This window comes from Phocoena sinus, chromosome 1 (assembly GCF_008692025.1).
Source record: "Phocoena sinus isolate mPhoSin1 chromosome 1, mPhoSin1.pri, whole genome shotgun sequence".
NCBI lineage: Eukaryota > Metazoa > Chordata > Mammalia > Artiodactyla > Phocoenidae > Phocoena > Phocoena sinus.
Genome location: NC_045763.1, coordinates 26185389 through 26205609, shown reverse-complemented (window position 1 = coordinate 26205609; position 20221 = coordinate 26185389). Strand labels below are relative to the sequence as shown.

Sequence of the window (20221 nt, the reverse complement as noted above, 5' to 3'; positions counted from 1 at the left end):
AGTAAGGCATGAATATAATATACAGGTCAGTTCTGTAGTGTATTAGATAAGTGTTTTGGGAAAAGTTGAGATCAGTGTGCAGAGGTTGGGATAGTGGCAGTGCTTAGGACCATGCCAAGGACTTTAGATTTTATTCCAGGTGAGATGGGAAGCTCTTGGGGCTTTGAGCAGACTGGAAGCTTACTCAGATATTCTGTCCTCAACTGACTTTGAGGTGTGGGGTCCAGGATGGGATCAGGGGGCCCTCTCAGGATAAGAGATGACCAGGGTGGCAGAGATGGGTCTGGTTTCTGGACCTACTTTGAAGGTGAGCTGACAGCACTTGTCATCTGACTGGACAGCTCTTCCCACTTCCTTGGCAGCAGCTAGGACCCTCATGACTCCCTAGGGCTCAGACCTCCAGGTTCTCAGACCAAGCCTCTCAGGTGGTCCAAATCTAGCCTTAGTCTCTCCTGCTAGAGGACAAGCGGGGAGTCTCAACTGGAGGAACTGGGGAGCCAGGCCGTTGTGGGTGAGGGCAGCTGGACCCTCCAGAACATTAGTTCCTCTCTATACCTTGGCTCTGGTGTTGGGACCCCCCAGGGAGGCGCCAGACGTGTGTGGGTGGTTCCCAGCTGCCTCCTGCGAGAGGACCTGGGGGTGGGGAGAGACTTGCCGCTCAGGCCCCTTGAGTGACAAGCTCCCTCCCCTCTCCCCCCAGGTCTGAAGGGCCGGCTCGGCTTGGGGCTGGGAGAGGGACCTGCCCTTGGGTCCTCCTCACCCTCCTCCTCTTTCCTCTACCCGCTGCCAGCAGCCTGAGAATCTTCCCAGCCAGGTCTGGATCCTCCTCTCCATCCTTGTAGGGTCTCAGTTTTCCCTCACTGGGGACTGCTCAGCCACTCTGCTTCCTCCCGCTTTCCCCCTCCCCTGCCAGCTTCACCTCCTGTGGGCTGACTCCTTGGTTCAGCCTCTGGGGAGCCTACTTCCCCCACCCCACTGTTTTTCTTCTCTGTGCGAGTGACTCTGATGCCCTGCCCTCAGGTCCTGCCCTCAGGACCCCCAGTCTGCATTTCTGTCTCCCCAATGGATGGGGCTTCTGAAGACAAGGCTATGTCTTATCCTCACCCTGGGTACCCCACATCCCTTTGACTTTCCATACCTCAGATGAGGAGGGTGGATGGCGGGGACAGGGCAGAGTTTTGGCTCTGGGAGCTCTGCTGATTACTTCCCATCAGCCACCTCTCCTCTCCTGGGGGCCTAAGAAGTACTGGGAGCTGCCCTGAGCCAAAGGGGAAGGCTTGGGCCTCCCCATACTGTACCCCAAGGCCATTGGCCAATGAGGTATAGCCCAGAAAAGAGGGGCAGAGGGCAGATGTCAGAAGGCCTGGGCCCCTCACTTTGAACGACCTGGAGCAAGTCTCTTCCCCTTTGTGAGGAGAAAGGTTGGACAGGTGACCTGGGTGCTCTGACATCCCCTATCAAAAACCCTAACCAGAGCACAGACAAGACAGGCCTCACTTACTGCCTCACTGGCCCCTGGGGGAGTGTGGGGACGTGAGTTTTACGTAGATGAGATCCCAGTGGCCCCGGAACCCTGCAGATTTGAAGGATTCTGTGAAGGCCTGTTGCCGGGGTGGAGGTGAGGGCTGCCCTTGCCAATGATACTCAGCGCGCCGCACCCCAACCCAGACTGAGGCATGTCTAGGAGGGAGGGAAATGCAGAAGCGAGTTATTGAGAGAATCAAGCGAGGGATGAGTGGAGAGGGGACTGCATAGCTCTTGAGCACCTACTGTGTGCAGAGTGCTTTGCCTATGTCACCTCCTTTGATCCAAGCTAATCCTGAGGAGGCAGTAGTGTGAATGCCATTTTACAGATGTGAAGACTGAGGCCCAGAGAAGTGAAGTCACCTGTCTGAGCTAATACAGCAAGAAAGTGACAGAGCCAGAATTTGAACCCAGTTCCATGTGGCTCAGGAGCCCAGGCCCCTCTCTGGAACCTCTCAGTGAGGTAGGTGGACATAGCCCCTCCCCATCCCCCTCAGAGGCACAGCCCCCAGCCTCCCTCTTAGGTCCCAAATGGTTTGGAAAATCCTGATGGGAGCAGATGGTGGGGACAGATGGAGGGAAAAGCATCTCAGGGCTGAATTACACAAACAAACATTGATAAAGTGATTAAAACCTCAAGCCACCCCTTTCCAAAGGGCCCTGCCCACCCCAGCCTGGAGCACAACGGACCCAGAGGTGGAGACCTGGGGGTCTCTGAATGCCCAGCGTCTTAGCCCAACTGATCCCAGCTTCTGCTCACCTCCCTCACTGCCGGGGACCACCCCCGGACCAGAGCCCAGGGCGGCAGAGCTGCCAGGAGCACAGCCGGGAGGGGGAGGGGGTGGGCCTGGCTGTTCTCGAGGGAGCTGGGCTGAGAGGAACAGAAAGAGGGGAGGGTGGGGAGGGTGGGTAAGTCCTGGGAGCTGGGAACGCAGACCTGAAGTCAGTGGTGGGCATGGGCGTGTTGCGGTGGGGCTGGCATCCCTCAAAGCAAGCCTCACTTTACAGATGGGGCTCAGCTCCCACTGAGCAGGGCCGAGCCCTGTCCCACCACCCACCCCCATGGTGGAGGGGGGCAAGGTCCTTCACTTGCAGAAGGTCTGGTCGGTTTCTCTGTCTGTAAAATGGAAACTATAATATTAGCACCTCCCTGGAAGGGGCTTGTGAGGATTAAGTGAGATGGAGCCTGTAAAGTTCAGGGCACTGGGCACTCCAGGCTGCTAATAGGGCCTCCCTGCTGTAGGAGGATCAGGAAGGCTGGGGCTGGTTGGACAGTGTACCTCTCCAGAGCAGCAGTCAGGGCTTGGAGATCCCGCAGCAAGAGCCCCTGAGGCTGCCGGGCTCTGCAGCAGGGGGATCCTCCTGGGTAAAAGCAGCTGAAGAGCACCAACTCCCTCCCGAGTTAAAGCAGCTGATGACTCTTGCCCAGCCCAGAATCCAGGACCCCCAGGGAGAGAGAAAGGGGCCGTGTCTTTGCCGGTCCCTCACTATGAAGGAACGGACTTCGGAGGGCAATAGACCCAGGCTCAGATCTTGATGTGGCCCCTTCCCAGACTTGGGAAAGTTGGCAACAACAACCCCTCTGACCCTCTGGCTCCTTCTCTGCAAAACTTGCATTTCCAGCTGCTTTCTGGACTTGCTCCCACAAACCCACAGACACCTCAGACTCAAGCCAGTCAGTATCCAAGTCATCACCTTCCACCACAGCCTGCCCTGCGCCTAGGTCCCCCTCCATCACCAAACAGGCCCGAGATCCACCATCCAGGACCCCTCCCTTCTCCTCATCCCCACACCTGCTTCCTTTCCAAGTCAGCATTTCTACTAGGTACATCTCTCAGGCCTGACCTCCGCTCTCCTTGCCACCTCCCCTTCCCCACGTCCTCATCGGATTGGCCCTGTATGATGGCTCCGGCTCTTTTACAGCACCTGCCTTCAGTTTCTCTAAATCTAATCCCCTTCCTCCCTGCTTAATAACCTTCCATGGCTCTCCACTGCCTACCAAAGTAAGTGGACACTCCAGGCTCTCCATGACAGACCCCAACCCTAGCTTCCCATCTCAGCTCTTCCCGTCCACCTTCCTTCAACAACTCCCCACCAGCCAGCAATCCTCTACCAGACTGTTGGGATCTCCTACACCAAGAGAAGATATCCAGAGTAAAGGCTGGGGAAAGGGGGCTCCCCTCTCCCCGACCCCCATAATGCTGCATATGGGTTTTAACCTAGTTGGGGGTGGGGTGAAGTGAAGCAGGCAGCTGGGATCACGTACCAGCCAACCCTTGTCTGCACAATAATCCCTCTGCTGGTTAAAGCAACTCCTAGCTGGAAGGGCCTCCGGCTCAGCCAGGGAGAAACAGTCACTTGCTTGAGGTCACCCTGCCAGGGCACCCTTTTGTCCCCTCCCCAAGTCATAAGTGACCCCTTCTGTGGCAGCTTTCCTGACAGATAAGCATTCAGATCTTTCTCACTCATTTCCATTGCTGGTTCGCTTCTCCTGGTCCATCCCTGACTGTCTGAAATTTGTTGCTGGGTTCACAGCAAATAGAATGGTCACTCTTGGAAGTGGAATTAAGGGCAAGAGGCTGAGTGTTCACTTGTGACTTCATAAGCAATTCTGCCTGGATGTATTACAACCTGCATGCAGGACATTTGAGACCTGAGTCAAAATCTAAAGAGTCAAGATTTCTTTTTTTAATTATTTAAAAAAAAAGTTTTGGCTGCGCCGCATGGCATGTGGGATCTCAGTTCCCCAGCCAGGGATCGAACCCGGGACCCCTGCTTTGGAAGTGAGGAATCCTAACCACTGGACCACCAGGGAAGTCCCAAGAGTCAAGATTTTTAAAAGATGGTTCTTCCTCCACTGGGATCTGCTTCCCAGAAGTCTTCCAGCTGCCCAGCTCTGCCCTAGGGGCTTGCCCAGGCTGAAGGCTGCACCCAGCACCCGTGGCCAGTGTGACTCTCCTCCCAGCAGACCTGAACCCACCACTGGCCGGCTGTGTCCTCCTAGAGCCCCGGTTCTACTACTGGGCAAAGCTTCCCTCCCAGAGTTGCTGTGAGCAGCCCATGAGACACGGGGGGGGTCGTGCACATGAAGGCACATGACACTCCAGGGCTCTGGGGTCTACACTCACGCAGCCTTGTGGGCAGGGGCCCCCAGCGAGAGGAAAGGTAACATTCCAGCTCAAGGATTCTGCTGGCACCTGTGATTATCCCCATTTTATAGAAGAGGAAACAGGCACAAGAGATCGAGTTCCCTGCCTGAGCCTGTGCATGGGGTTAGAGCCAGATTCAAGATGGGACCCGGCTCCATTTCCTGAGCTCTTTCCAGTGGGCTGGGATGCCTTAGAGAAGTGAGAACTTCCTAGAGGATTCAGAGGGACGCAGAGTCCCAGAACCCAACCCCCAGAGGCTGAGGTTGCCACATCCCAAGGCCCTCATGCTCTGGATATGTCTTTCTTGCTGGGAAGACTGGGTCAGCTCTCGTTTCTGGCACCTTAGGCTCTTCCCGAAGCTGGGGATTGCCTCTTTGTTTCCATAGTAACAGTGAACAGGGGGGCCTCCCGAATCAGTGCAGGGATACTGCACAGGTACTGGCAGGTATGCATGTGCCCTGGGAATCACTGGGATGGACAGCCTGAGGTACACGCATGCATACCCACGCACACCCTTGCACATGAAGGCACATGTACAATGTGCCCACTAGCCGAGAAGTGGGTCAGGACATCACCCTGCCTGACACGATCCACTCTCACAGCCACCCTGGCCCACTCAGGCAGGGGGAGGGTTTTGGGGAAATGAATGACTTCCACTTTATAATAATACATCTGTAGATACTTACTATGTGCCCAGTACTGCATTTTCCTTTTCACATATAACATCTCCTATACTCCCCACACCACTCTGAGAGAGGTGCCTGGTGAGGAAACAGGCTCAGAGAGGTAGGGTGATTTGCCTGAGGTCACACACTAGCCAAGATTTGAGCCGAGGACTGTTTGGCTCCTGCCCTCCGCAACAGACCCCTTGGTGCCAGACCCAAGAGCACTCACCCCGGGACCCACAAATACAGATGGGGGTGCCTGGCAGCAGGTGGAACCAGAGCTGAGGCCTCCCAGCTAGGATGCCAGGGTTCCTGGACTTGTGGCTCTGGGCACTGGGTTCCCTCTCTGGCCTCCAGCCATTCTTGAGACTGAGGAGTGAAGGGAAGCCCAGAGGACTGCGAGGGCTTTCCTTCCACTGATTTCTCCCAGTCAGCAGAAAAGGAACTTTGAACAGCCAGAGAAAGACCCACTGGGAATCTCCTGCTGGTAAAGCCACCTGGGTTCACTTGTGAGCTCCCTGCCCTTCCTCCGGAGACAGAAATCCAGCTGCCAGGGTCCTGGCTTCTCGACCTCTCGGGCCTCTCAGGCAAAACTTGAGGAAATGAGGGGGCCTGAGGCTGGAGGCTGGGCCAACTGAATCATCCTGAATAGGAAGCTGGGAGGTGGGCTGTCTTGCAGGAGGCAGCTTTCAGCAAAAAGATGATGTGACAGTGAAAATGGGCTGCTGGGGAGGGAGTGAGCTCCCTGTCACTGGAAGCATCCCAAGTTGGTAGGCACTGGATGCTCCCTGTTTAGGAAATTCAAGATAACCAGTGACTGAGTGCTGCATCGTTCTCCTCATCACTGCCATCATAGCACCACTGATTAGATACCCTTTGTGTCAGGCACTTTAAGATACAACTGCCACCAGTGCTAATAAAAATAGCAGCTCCTGTGTACTCAGCCCTTTTGCGCTTGATCATCATTGACTCCTCACAGAACCCTGTGAGGCAGGCACTATCGTTAGGCCCATTTATGGATGAGGAAACTGAGGCTCAGAGAGGCACGGCAGCAAGATTCAGACTCTGCCTGGCTGCTGAGTCTGTGATCTGCTCACCTGGGAGTTGGCCTCCTGGCACCCAGGCAGAGGGACCAAAGCGGGAGGCAGGGCGGCCTCCCCAGCTAGGGCTCTGGGTGCCCCCAGTCCCAGAGCCTTTCCTGTTCTGGGCAGCACAATGGCCCAGGTGGGCGCCCTCTGCTGGCCATGCTCTGGTTCTGCAGAGCCATGTTGTTTTCAGGCTGAGGGAGACCCTGGGATGTGGGAGGTGGGTGGGCTCTTGAACCTAGACCCTCACTTTAGATGGTGGTACCTGAGGTCACCCAGCCAGTCAGGGGCTGAGCTAAGGTTTGAACTTAAGCGTTGTCTGATTCTCAGCCTCCCGTCCTTCCACCCCTCCCTGGTGGGGAAGGAGTTTTACTCCAGCAGCCTTTGCATCCTCCACGCCCTCCCCGCATCTGGACCCCCTAAAACAGAGCCTCTAGCCCCACTGCTCCTGAGGGATCTTAGTGACTGTGGTTTGTAGCTGAGAATCTGTCTCCAAAGGCAAATCTGGGGTCCACGATTTGAGGTAATTTGAGGCATAAAGATGCTACTGACTAGCTGTGTGACCTTGGGCAAGATTCTCAACCTCTCTGAGCACTGTCAGATGGGAGTCAGTTCCTTTGTAGACTCTGAAGAACTGAAGAAATTGGAGGAGGTCTCTTTTACCCATTTAGAAGGCCTTTACTCTAGACCTCTCCTCTACCTCTTCCCTCCTCCCCTCCTTTCCCCCCTCCTCCTCCCTTCCCCCCTTCTTTCTCTCTTGCTCCTCTTCTCCACTCCCCACTATCTCTTCCACCACTCTGTGGTGTGGATATTATCTTTCTTTTCAAGAGGAGGCATTTGAGGCTCAGAGAGGTGGAGTAACTGGCCCAGCGACACCCAGCCAGGTGTTTTGGCTTAGAATCCAGACTTTGGTGAGCTGACCCCTCCCCTGTTCCCTCTTCACCTCCTCTCTCCTCACTCATCACATCTCATCCATCAGCTCCTCCTACAAAACTTTCCCCAAACCCTCCATCAACTTCTCTCCTTGTCCCTTGCCACTACCCAGGCCAAGACCCATCTTTTCTGGTCTGGTGACTGCAGCAGCCTCCTTGCTTCCTCACAGGTCACTCGGCCTGGTTTTCTGCAGTCTGGCTTACACACTGGAGCAGGTGAATTGACCCTTTTAAAATGTAAATCAGATCATATCACATCTCTTTTTGAAAGTTTCCACTGCAAGTGGAATAAATCTAAGCTCCATTCCATTCCCTCAGGCCCTGTGCTATTGATCCTAGCCACCTTTATTTCCTCTTTCTTCCCCATGAAGCCCCAGTCTCACTGGCTTCTTTAAGTTTCCTGACCATGCCAAGCCTGCTTCTGCTCCAGGGCCTTTGCACTTGCAGCTCCTGTGGCTGGAGCACCCTTCCTGGAATGTGTGTTGTGCCTGCCCCCCTTTCCTTCTTAGTTCAGATGTCGCCCCCTCAGACCACACTACCTAACATTTTCCCACTCAGCCATTCTCAACCATATTCCCCCATTTTTGCCAGAGCCATGTGAGTCTTCGAAGATATTGTACTGTCATTAGCTCCCTTGTTTCTTGCCCATCTCTCCCACTGGAACATGAGATCCATAGGGGCAGGGACCTTGTCATCCTGTCCACAGCTGTGTCCCCAGGACCTAGCATAGGACCTGGCAGTTAGTAGATGCTCAATATGTGTTTGTTGAATGCAGAAAGCCCTCCGCAGCCCTGACTTCTTTTGCAAGCTCAGAGCAGTCTTTCAAATCCAATTCTATTTTTCCTGCCCCACTGTCACAGCCCAGAGCTTGTAGCAACCCCTCCCATCCCTCCCTGCCACCCTACTCTGCCTCCCTTCCTTCTCCTCCACATAGACAATACACTCTCCCAGGCCTCAGGCCAATGATTCCTTTTTCCCTCTGTCCTTTTTGCCTCCTTTGACTAATTCCCACCTGACTGTCAATACTAATTAACTCAGGCGTCACCTCCTCCCAGAAGCCTTCCCTGCTTTCCTTTTAAGTTAATACTCTCTCCTGGCCCCTGAAGATCCTTGGTCCCTCCTGGTCCATAAGGCAGTCCTCTCCTTGTATATTAAGAATATCTCTCTCCTTAAGGAGCTCCTCAAGAACTTGGACCAATCTGGTTCATCACGATGTCTTTGGCACCCAGCCCAGACTGCCTGGCACAGGCATTCAAGAAACATTGATCTGGGCTGGCCTCATCATTGCTGTGATGGGGACTTTGGGGGATTAGACCAGACCAGTGTCTCCCAGCTGTATGACCCATGGCAAACTACTTCCTCTCTTTAAGACTCAGTTTCCTCACCCGTAAAATGAGTATAACATTCCCACCTTCTTAGGGTTGCGAGGATTCAAGAGAAGCTTCTCTAGTGTATGTAATGCTCTGGCACGTGGAAACTGTTAGGTAAGTGGTGGGTCCCTTTTCCAGTATGGACTTGGGCCTGGGCTTAGCAACTGCCTCTGTGAGCAGCCAGCCCCCTCAAGCCCTTTAGGGGAGGAAAATGTATATTCTCTAGTGAGCCCTGGGCCCAAGACCTCTGAGAGCCCTCAGAGCTGAAGGGAAGATATAGGCAGACTGGATCAAGCCCTGAACTTGAAGCTGCATCACTGAATTTAAGACATGGCTCCATAATTCACTGGCTGTGTTACCCAGTGTGAGTCCTCACACCTCTCTGAGCCTCAGCTTCCTGATCTGGAACAGGCGCTAATAACACTTATCAGCCAAAGACTCAAAATAACATGGACAAAAAAAAAAAAAAAAAAATAACATGGACAAAAAGCCAAGTCTGGGTAGGCGCTTGATTACTGGTCCTCAAAGCAATCTCCTTCCCTTCTCCTAATTCTTCCTGTGAGTTGGGGTTTGTGTATCTAGGGGACCCCCTAGACAGGGCCATGACCATTCTAGGTGGCAAAGAGGAGCCTCCCCATTCTAAATGCTTACCTGCAGCCTGGGTTAGGGGCTGGGACTCTGGACAGCTCTGGACAATCAGGAGGCTCCAAATGCTGGTGACCTCACCAGGTGCCAATGTGTAAGTGACAAGTCAGCCCCCTAGGAGGTGTCTGTGGGGTCCTCCAAATGCAGATCATCTTTGGAGGACAGAGGCCCACCCCTCACGCCCCCTACCCAGATCCCCGTTCACGCATTTAATCATTCTTCCACTGCTGTATTTCCAGAAGGTTGCACAGAGCCTGGTACATAATAGGTCTCAATAAATATATGTTGTAAGAACAAGTTTTTATGTTCAACACACACTTATTGTCTACTGCTCTTAGCCCTGTGCTAAGAGATGGTGTACAGATGGTGCACACAAAGGAACTGGTCCTGACAGCTCTCTCCCAAGATCACCCAGGGGGCCTCTAAATCCTCCCAGCTCTTCCCACTCCAGACCCAGCTTCCACTTGTTGCCAAGCTCCAGGCATCAGGACTTTTCCCAGAATCGAGGTAATGCCCAAGCACCCCATGCATCATGGGGCCTGGGAAGGCTGCACGCCTGCAGCCACAACTCTCCAAATCCTCTCTGTCTTTCATGCCCTGTCCTCCAGCCACGCTTCCCCATCCCTCTAAAAGCCTCAGACACAGCCATCTCCGCCCACCCAATGCCCTACATCTACCTGGGGTTATACCCAACGTGGCCAGCGGGTGGCGCTGAGACTCCCCTTTCCCCAGCGCTGGACTGGACTCCACACCCCACCAGGACCCTGTCCCTCCCTCATTTTCTCCACAGCACGGACAGGAGCGGACTCTGTGACCTCTAACTGACCCCTCTCTTTCCTGCTGGCTCCTGCGATGAGGCCTGAGGAGACTCCAGTTGCTCCTGCAGGCCCCGGGTTGTCTTTTCCTGCCTGGTGGGTGAGGGGGGGGGGGGGTCCCCAGGGGCCAAGCTGCAGCTGGTGGGGCGGGGCTGGGCGGGGTGAGGCTGAAAGCAGCTGCCGGGTGAGAGAAAGAAAAAGAGAGAGAAGAGAAGAAGGAGAGGGAGGGAGAGGTGCTCTGGTTCCCTGGCTCCTATCCCAAGCAGGTGGAGGTCCCAGCTGAGGCTCGCCCCAGGATAAGGTATGTGGCTGAGGAAGCAGAAGGGGCCAGGGGTGTCAGCCTGCCAAGCAGAGCAGGCCTAGGGGTACTGAGGGGCTAGCGGGTTAGGTTCTGCTGCTCAGCAAGAACCCCTGAGCCCCCTCCCATCTCACCCCTCCCAAGGTGACCAAATAGAGACTTGGGGGGCAGTACAAGGAGTCGAGGGGTGGGCATTAGGAGGCGAAGGCCCTATTGCTGCTCTGGACTCGATACGTGAATTTGCACCAAGCTCTTCCTGTCTCTGAACCTCAGTTTCTTAATCTAAAATGGAGGCAGAGCCCGGAGGCTCTTGAAGATGTTTTGTGGGATAACTTTGCAAGGTGTCCCTTTTTCAAAAAGAATTCGTTCTTTCAGGGGCTTCTGAAGACCAGAAGGCTTTTTTTTTTTTTTGCAGTACGCGGGCCTCTCACTGTTGCGGCCTCTCCCGTTGCGGAGCACAGGCTCCGGACGCACAGGCTCAGCGGCCATGGCTCACGGGCTTAGCCGCTCCGCGGCATGTGGGATCTTCCCGGACCGGGGCACGAACCCATGTCCCCTGCATCGGCAGGCGGACTCCCAACCACTGCGCCACCAGGGAAGCCCCAGAAGGCTTTTAAGACCCAAAGGGATGCCCCCCCTAGTGGTGGAATTTCAGGCAGTGCAGGGAGGGGGTCATTTAGAAAGATGGGTGGTCCCTCCATGTCAGGGGCCCTGAGGCCCTGGTCTGTGCCTCTCTCCTCAACCTAGTTTCCCTGACTGGGACTCATGGTGGAGAGTGACACAGGGTGGTGGGTGGGTGCTTCCCCAGGTGTCTGGTGCTCCAGAGGTCCTCTCATTAGGGAGAGGGTGGTGGGTGCAGGGTGAGGGTATTTCTCTGCCACTCCAAGATCAGAAAAGAGTGGATTAGGCAGCAGGGTGTGTGACACCAAGGTAGGGACAGTGGTAGGCTTATGGATGTCCCCAGGGTAATGAGGGAGGGGTCACAAGAGCCCTTTTTGAACTGTGGCTGCTGGCCACGTCTCCAAAGTCCCCTGCACTTCAGAGTCATTAGCTCATTCACTGCTCACATCCTTCAACCAGTCCAGAAGGGTGGGGGCAGGGGGGCTGGAGCCATTCCTCCCTCACCCTGCTCTTGGGAAGAGATTGTTCCAGATTGTTCTCTGGCTGGGGAGAAGCTGGCACGGGCAAGTTCTAGGATCTCAGGGATCCCAATGTGGGAGACAGTCCAGTCAAGCACGTGGTGGGGAGTCAAATCAGCCTGTGTTCAAATCCTGGCTCTGCTCTGGGTCCTTGGGGGAGTCAAGTAACCTCTCCAAGCTGCAGTCTCCTGTGCAAAACGCGGACAACAGAGCGGGCCCTCACAGGGTTGCAGTGAGAAGCAGTCGACATAATGCAAGTAAAGCCCCCAGAGCGCAGCTGACACCTATGAGAGGCTGTTGCTCTCATTATGGAGGGAAAAATGGAGGTCAAGAAGGGAAGGACTGGCCTGGGGTCACAGAGTTAGGCCCTCCAGTGAGTCAGAGCACCCTCTTCTCAGCCCCATGGCAAACGCTTAGCACCTACTGTCTGCACCCCAGCACCTACGGAGCACTCTATAGTCACCCCCATCCCTACTAGGATTGCTCCCCTCTGCTCACTCCTGTCCCAGCCTGCAAGGCCTTGGGGCTGGGGCTGGGGCGGAGAGAGGGGTGGGGACCCCCAGGCGCGGGAGGGCAGGTCAGCTTTGGGGCGGGTGCGATGGGAACCCAGAGGAGAGTCTCCGTGGCACTTGTCCTCCCTCTCCCTCGGGAAAGGGCAGCGGTGGCGGCCGGGTCAGGGCTGCGCGGCGGGGAGGCAGGCTGCGCGCGAGCCTGGGGCTGAGCACAGTGGGGCACGGAGAACCCCGCTCGGGCTCCGGCACAGGCGAGAGGGTGACAGCGCGGGTCGGCGAAGCCCCGCGGGCCGGGTCATCGGGGGTGGGGGCGGCGAGGGGGCGCCCTCCGCCCCTCACCCCGCCCCCGCGCCTCTACCCGCAGCGGGGGCGCCCCGCCCCTCGGGCGCCCGACGTGGACGCGGCCGCCGCCGCCGCCGCCGCCGCGCGGGAGTCGCTGTCCGCGGAGCCGACATGCAGGCGGCGCGGGGCGGCACGGGGCGGCCGGGCCGGGCGGGCCGCGGGCCGGAGCGCCAGCGGGAGCGGCTGCCGCACGCCGGAGCCGCCGCCATGCACCCCGGGCCGCCCCGCGCCGCGCTCCGCCTGTGGCTGGGCTGCGTCTGCCTCGCGCTGGTGCAGGCGGGTAAGGGGGTCCGGGCGCGGGGCGCGGGCGGGCATCCTCGGGTCCCTTGCTTGCTCCCTGGGGACCCCGTCTCAGGCCCGCTCACTGCTCCCCTCGCCCCACGCCCCAGCCCCAGCTCCTTTCCTGCTTGCTTGACCCCCCAGACCCGACCTCCAGCTCTCAAACCCCTTCCCACCACCACTGCCCTGGGATCCACGGTCTTGGGATTCCCCAGCCCCCTCATCCCATTGCCCTGACCCCAGGCCTTTCCTTCAGGAGCCCTAGCTCCTTTCTCTGACCCAGGGAGCAGCTGAGGACACCGGTCCCCCCACCTTGGGCCTCCTTCCTTGACCCAAAGCCCTGCAGGCCAAATCTGCAGGTTGAGCGGGATGGGGTCCCACTGTGTGAGGGGGATGGGGACCGGCACCCGAGGGCACGGGGACAGGTGAGGTGGACCCTGAGCCTGGAGTCTGGCCTGCCCCTGGGGCCTGGCCTCCTCCTCACCCCGCCCCTCCTGATGCCCTGTCCCCATCCCTTCTGGCTGCTGCCACCTTGCTCATCTCTCCTCCGACCCAGCTCTCCTTGGCTGCTCAGTGCTGTCTCCCTGCTTCCGTCCTGTGTCTGTCTCTGATACCCCACTTGTCTGTTCTCTGGTTCTGTGTCTGCTGCCCCTGTCTGTGACCCTCTGTCTCTCTCTGCCTCCACGTCTGCCTTTGTCTCCCCAGGCCCCAGACCTATGAGGTGAGGGGTGAGGCTCAGGCTTAGGTCTTCTTCCCCTTTAAGCGCCTGCCTCTTGGGGATACAGAAGCTGTGTGAGTCCGCTGCCCCTCTCCTAGAAAGTTCTTCCTTCCCTGACCCCCACCAACCTCATCCCTCTCCTCTCATCTGGTCCCCTTTGTCCTCTCCTCCCATCCAAGAGGCCCTACCCTGTTCTCTTGACTCCACTGAGGGGCCATGCTCTGAGTGACCCCATCTTCCTCTGCCGCCTTCCCACCTGCCTCTTGGGGCTGGCGGGGTGTGGAGAAGAGGCCTTTCCCCAGGCTTCATTCTGCCTGGGTCTCCACAGTACTGGGGCTTCTTTTCTTGGTCCTCACTCCCATCCCAGGGCTCACCCAGCTAGGCTCTTCTCGACCTCTGGGTCTTTCTCCTTCCCTCAAGGTCACTCACTTGATGCAGTTCTGTAGAAAGAGCACTGGACTGGGGAGCCTTCTGATTGCTTTGCACCAGACTAACCTTGAGCTGCTGCAGCCCGGCCACCTATGTCTCCCCCATGCCTGTCTCCCCACCTCTCATTCCTCCTCCTTTAGACCTGGCCCTGGCCCGGGCTCATCAATTTTGGCTTGAAACCTAGTGGGGCCAGTTGTGGCCAGCAGGGGTTCCCACCCTGTTTACAAGGAGCCTGGGGCCTCTCAGGCCTGGCTCTTCAACCACTAAGGAACTGAGACCCAGGTGCCAATCCCACTGCAAGGCCTGGGTTTCTTCCTTCCCACCTCATGGCCATCCCCAGGTTATCTTGTCGTACTGACGAGGCCATGGGCCTGGGCCTCACGACAGGGGGTGCTCAGGCTCAGGTGCCTCCCCACCCCCAGATAGCCCCTCGGCCCCAGTGAATGTCACCGTCAGGCACCTCAAGGCCAACTCTGCAGTGGTGAGCTGGGACGTCCTGGAGGATGAGGTCGTCATTGGATTTGCCATCTCTCAGCAGGTAACCCTTGAGGGTCCCTGGGAGGGAAGAACACATCAAGATAGAAGTGGTGGACGGGGGAGGAAGGGGTGCCGAAAGAGAAAGGAAAAAGGAACGAGGAGCAAGAGAGATGGGCAGAAAGCTGCACACGTGGCTGGGAAGGGAGGCCCCAGAAGGGAATCCTTTGGTTGGAATCTGGGAATTAAGGGCATGATTTTGATCTTAAACAGATCTGAGTTTAGGACCTTGCTCCAGTTCTTGCTAGTTGTATGGCCTTGGGCAATTTCCCTAACTTCTGTGAACCTGTCTCCTTACCTGTAAAATGAAGATACCAATAGCTACCTGCAGAGATGATGGGATGCTTGAGTCAGATTGTGGATGTCCGGGGTTTAACATGGTAGCCAGGTGAGGCCTTATCACCGCCAGAGAGGTAGACGGACGTGGGGTGGGGGCCTGGGCACTGAGACCTGGGGCCCGGCTTTTGCTCCACAGAAGAAGGACGTGCGGATGCTGCGCTTCATCCAGGAGGTGAACACCACCACCCGCTCGTGCGCGCTCTGGGACCTGGAGGAGGACACCGAGTACATCGTGCACGTGCAGGCCATCTCCATTCAGGGCCAGAGTCCGGCGAGCGAGCCCGTGCTCTTTAAGACGCCACGGGAAGCTGAGAAGATGGCCTCGAAGAACAAAGGCAGGCCCGGGCCACCGTTAGCAAGGGACGGGGTGCGGGGAGGGGCGGTCAGGGCTAGCGCGGCGGGCGGCTGGAGGAGAGCGTGAGCCCCCCATCCTCCTCCAGCCCCTGCTGCCTAGCCAAGCAGCCCCTGAGAGAGAGAGGTCCACTCTGGTCCCCCAAGCTATGGGATACAAACTTTCAGCTCTGGATTAAGTCTAGTCGGTGCCACCCAAGTAGCCATCAGCATGTTCTAGAATCTCTTTTTGTTAGGTGTGTGGGCACCTGTAGAAATAAGCCCTTAATATTTTGCACTTGGCCCTAGAAAGGTGGCTGGCAGGGGCCCAGGGAGTCCTGGAGCTATAGTGTCTCTCTCCACACAGATGAGGTGACCATGAAGGAGATGGGGAGGAACCAACAGCTGCGGACGGGCGAGGTGCTGATCATCGTCGTGGTCCTGTTCATGTGGGCCGGTGAGTCTGGCCCCAAGCCCTTCTTCACTTCACCTTGGGGAAGTGGAGGACCCTCACCAGACCCTTTACTCACAGAAACGAAGGGTGAGGGGCTTGGAGGCAGTGAGAGGACTTAGGAGCCTAAGTTCTGCTCTGGGGGCCAGATCTGATCCCTTCTCTAACTGACCTCTCACCAAAAAAATAGCAGTTCGGTAGCTGCCTCGCAGGATTATGTGAGTGATTGCCCTCCCTAATGAATGGCCAAAGCTCCTGGCCTTCCAGCCCTGGCTGCAGCAGCCTCTCCGTATTCTTCCGGGTTGCTGTGCCTCCAGGTGCTTCAGGCCTGGGCAGCTCAGGCTTGGGACACCCTCCTAACCCACTCATCCTTCTTGACACAACTCGGAGACCGCCTGCCTGAAGCCTCCCCAACCCATCCATTAGAATGTTCCTCCTGCCTCGATGCTCCCGCGGCACCCTGTGTGCTCCTGTCTAAATTTAGCCCTTCTTAGCTAAGTTAGTTGAGTTCCTGTCTTTCTCTTTTCCCACTTGTCTGTGAGCTCCCTGGGGATAAAGACCATCACCTTTGTACTCAACTCAACCAGAATTTACTGAACAGCCACTCCATTCCAGAGAGTAGTGCAACAGTCGTGACTAAGGAGAGCCATGTGCTTGTAAGGAACTCAGTCTGGGAGACGCCAGGCCCGTCCTTAACAATAATTCAACGTGATGAGTGCTATAATAGCACCATGTATGGGAGCAGAGGACGGGGAATGAATGAATTCTGGGGCTAGGAGTAGAAATCAAGAAAAACACAGAGAGGAGGTGAATGGGGATTGAGCTTTGAAGGATGAGTAGGAGTTCACCAGGCAGCCAAAAAAGGAAAGGTATTCTGGGCATGGTGTGTTCAAGAAGGAAATTAAGCTCAGTCTGACTCTGCAGCTGCGACCCAAAAGAGAAGATAGAAAGTGAGGGGTAAAGGATGTTGAGGCTGTCAAGTGGACTGGAGTCCTTGAGGGAATTCCACACCATGTCGAAGTTATATGAGCATCGTGGCTGAGAGGATAGGCTCTGTTTTAGAAGCATATGGAAAAATAGGTTCCGTAGACACAAAGAAAAGCAGACACTTGAAAAAAAAAAAGCTGGAAAAACAAAGGATAGTACAAAAGGGGAGGTTTGCTTGTGGTGCATTATTAGACTTGGCACAGACAGTATTCACATCATTGTAGCAATATAGAATAGTGAATTAACTCGAAATTGTGAGGTAATTCTGCTAGGATGATGAGGAAGGTAGTAGAGGGAGTGGTTAGGCTCTATATGCCATGGCGGGATGTCAACAGATAATCTCTAAAACAGATCAGGTAATAGCACTATAGAGTTCCCTGTTGCCTGGTGGTTAGGATTCTGGGCTTTCACTGCTCTGGCCCGGGTTCAATCCCTGGTCGGGGAACTAAGATCCCGCGAGCCGTGTGGCGCAGACAGAAAAGAGATAGCACTGTAAATCAAGTATAGAGGTAAAACACCTGCGAGGGTTGGAGGTGGTTGCCTTAATACTATTGGACTTGCAAAAATTATTAGTTTGATAGCGATAAACATTTAGGAGAGTGCAGGCCCTGGAGCGCACACCCCCATTCCACCGTGTGACCTTGAGTGAGTTATCTAAGCTCTTCATCACTGCCCTCCCTCGTAACCTGGGGATGGTAATAACCAGTGCTCTCAGAGAGCTATGAGGGCTCAGTGAGATGGAATGTCAGGGCTCAGCACAGGGCCTGGCACATGCTAGACAAATGCTATTGTTGCTCTTTGCCCTAAAGGAAAAGGGAGCCTTCTGAGGTTTAAAAGAAGGAAAGGAAGGAGACAAGATCAGAAGCATGTTGTAGGAAGATCAGCCCAGCAGCAGTGAAGGGGCTGGTGGGGAAGGGGACAGGTGGACACAGAAGCCAGAGGCCAGAGGCAGCCTCTTGCAGTAGTACCGGGCTCCAGATGGTGAGAGGCCATCTGGAGCCCGGTACCCACAGGAGCTCAGCCTGGTCTAGTGGGCATGAAGTGGAGGGGCAAGGACTGGGGCTCTGGCCTCTGACTGCTCTCCCTTGTCCCCTGCAGGCGTCATCGCCCTCTTCTGCCGCCAGTATGACATTATCAAGGACAATGAACCCAATAACAACAAGGAAAAAACCAAGAGTGCATCAGAAACCAGCACACCAGAGCACCAAAGCGGGGGCCTTCTCCGCAGCAAGGTGAGGGCAAGACCTGGGCCTGGATGGGGGCCCCGTGGCTGGCACCCTGGTAGTCCCCGGGCTGCAGAAGGGGTCAGCTTGGGGACTACCAATGGGGCCTGGCATGGCTGCAGCTGGACAGAGCCAAGCTTGGCCGCTGCCCGTGTGACACAGGGGACACTGCAAATTGATTTTGGATCCTCTCCTTTTGCAGGGTGCCAGGAGCCAGTAGGGGTTTAAAAAGAGGGCAGTGAGTGGGGAGGGCAGAGCTCCCAGTAGGTGCGGGGCAGCAAGAGTAGGGGTTCTGGGCTCATTCATGCTCCTGCTGGGCTGTATGACCTTGGGCAGGTGCTTCACCTCTTTGTACCTTCATCTCCTCTTCTGTAAAACAGATATGAAAACCTTTTCAGTGCTTGCTTTGAGCAGCTCAGAAGAGAGACATAGAGAACGGAAGAGAATCTCACGGTTCTGACGATGATTATCCAACAAACAAACATCTGGCTCTCTCTACATTTCCTCCTTCCTCCATCTCCTTACACCCTCTGGCTTACTGTCCTCTCTCTTGGCTTCTCTCTGGCGCTCTCCTGAAGCCTCTTATTAATCCAGCATCTCCAGAAGCACCTCAGCAATGTCAGTGGCTGAGGCTACGCTCAGAGGCAGATCTGCAGGATGTGAGAGAACCAGCCAGCGGGATGCTCGGCTAGGGCCCAGGACCCAGTCCCGGCCACTCAGCTGAGTGAAGCAGAAGGCTGGGTTTGAAAGGCAGAGAGATAAGACATCCAGGCAGGGCTCCTCCTTTCCTTCCACCTGAGACAAGAGCCTGGCTTTTAGGCTGCAGCCCTGCTGCTCCCTTCCTTCTGGTGTCTTCTCCCTGTTTCCATCCTTGCAAGAAGTCTGTTCAATTTAGCCCTGGCCACTTCTCTCATTTTTTTTTCCTCCCAGTTTCCAAACAAGCCCTCGGTGAACATCATCGAAGCATGACTGCCTGTCTGCAGGGAGAAGGATTTCATTTTTCTTCTCTGCTGGTCCCCAGGTCCATGGGCACAGGGAGAAAGAGGACTGCCATGGGGGGAGGCACAGCTAGCTGCACAGTTCTCCCTCTGCCCCCCCCCCATCCTAGTCTGGTGAAGAAGGCTGAACTGCAAACCCAAATTCTGCAAAAAATAAGCCACAAAACTAAAAGGCCTGGCCCTGTCCTGGAAGAGGCAAAGCTGCATGAGACGCAGCCATCTTTCTGCCTCCTCGCCTCTCCTGGACTGGCTTCCTCTTTGAGAAAATGCACAAAGCTCCTGGGAGATGACAAGCACCTAGACTGACAGAAGCTGTGTCTTTCAGGGAAGCGGTGGGGCTGCCTGCCGGGCAGGGGCCTGGCTGCCATCAAGCCTTTGCTGGATCCAGCCATCAGGGACTTGTTTGTGGCGCAATGCACAACTTTGCAAGTGTGTAAGATGTTATCTGTTGTGTCTCTTTTGGAAAACACAACCGAAGGGCTTCACTCCAGAGGGCAGAGGGATTCCCCGAGCTGGTTGCCTGTGTCCTCTGTCTTCTTTGGCCCTTATTTTGACTGTAAGATCATCAGTCTGGGGTCTGAAGGAGACAAAGTGGGAAAGAGACCTGGAAGGTACTGGCCCCATTTCTTTAGGAAAAGTCTCTTGGAGTTGCAACAGTGCTGGCTTGCACAACTGAAAAGGTACATCCACATGGGACACCCTGGGGGCTGCTAAATCACCCCCTCTGGGGTGGACGCTGCTGGAAGGCAGGCCTGAGCCACTCACCATGGACAGTCAGAGCAGTCCTGACCTCTGGGGTCTCCATATCTTGCCATCTCATCCAGGGTTCGTGAAAGCTACCCAGGGTCCTCATGTCCTTCCCTAGAGCCTGAGTGGTGTGAGGTGACAGGTCTCTCCCTCCACTGCCTCTTTCTGGTTTAAAAAACAAATGGTGCTTGCTAAGGAAGGCAGACCCTTCCCTAGGACTGACAAGTCGCGGCTGCTGAATGCCTGCATAGGAAGAGACGGACCTCTGCGTCTTCCATTCGTGGCTAAGGACAACAGTGTGGGCGACTGCGCTTGGCACAAGCCTGGCACGCAGTCTGCGCCCAGTGAGTACCTGCTGAACTGAATGAGAAGCGCGGTGACCCCCAAGCCAGAGAGCTGAAAGCCATTCCCCAGTGACCGCCCCTGCTTTGCGGTCTACAAGAGCTCTCGGGGCTGGGACAGCTGCCACTCTGCTTTGCCCGAGTGTGGAGCACAGAGAGGGAGGAGAGACAGGGTGAAAGGCAGATGTCAGCAACACTAAGGGCTTCCTCATGGGAGGGCATGAGGCTCCACTCATTGTCTTGTGACTTCCATCCCTGCTGAATGGGGCTGCAAGGCCAAGGCTCCTTAGGGGAGAGGTCCTTACCTCTGATCCAGTTAGAGCAATAACCACTTTTTAAATGTAAAATAAAAAGACATATGAAAAGGCA

At 55.8% G+C, this 20221-nt stretch overlaps 1 protein-coding gene across 3 annotated transcripts; it reads left to right on the top strand.

The window, feature by feature from the left end:
* The first annotated feature begins 12685 nt into the window (after nucleotides 1–12685).
* On the top strand, nucleotides 12686–20221 carry FNDC5 (fibronectin type III domain containing 5). Of its 3 annotated transcripts, XM_032645025.1 has the most exons (6): nucleotides 12686–12756; nucleotides 14325–14440; nucleotides 14912–15110; nucleotides 15473–15562; nucleotides 17642–17775; nucleotides 19090–20221. In XM_032645025.1, exons 3-6 carry the CDS (start codon nucleotides 14927–14929, stop codon nucleotides 19438–19440), a joined length of 759 nt encoding a protein of 252 aa, XP_032500916.1. In that variant the 5' UTR covers nucleotides 12686–12756; nucleotides 14325–14440; nucleotides 14912–14926; the 3' UTR covers nucleotides 19441–20221. The 3 variants fall into 3 exon arrangements, with proteins under 3 accessions (XP_032500916.1, XP_032500897.1, XP_032500906.1); XM_032645006.1 differs by lacking the exon at nucleotides 12686–12756 and having other exon boundaries at nucleotides 14359–14440; nucleotides 18788–19177; XM_032645015.1 differs by lacking the exon at nucleotides 12686–12756 and having other exon boundaries at nucleotides 14359–14440; nucleotides 18697–19177.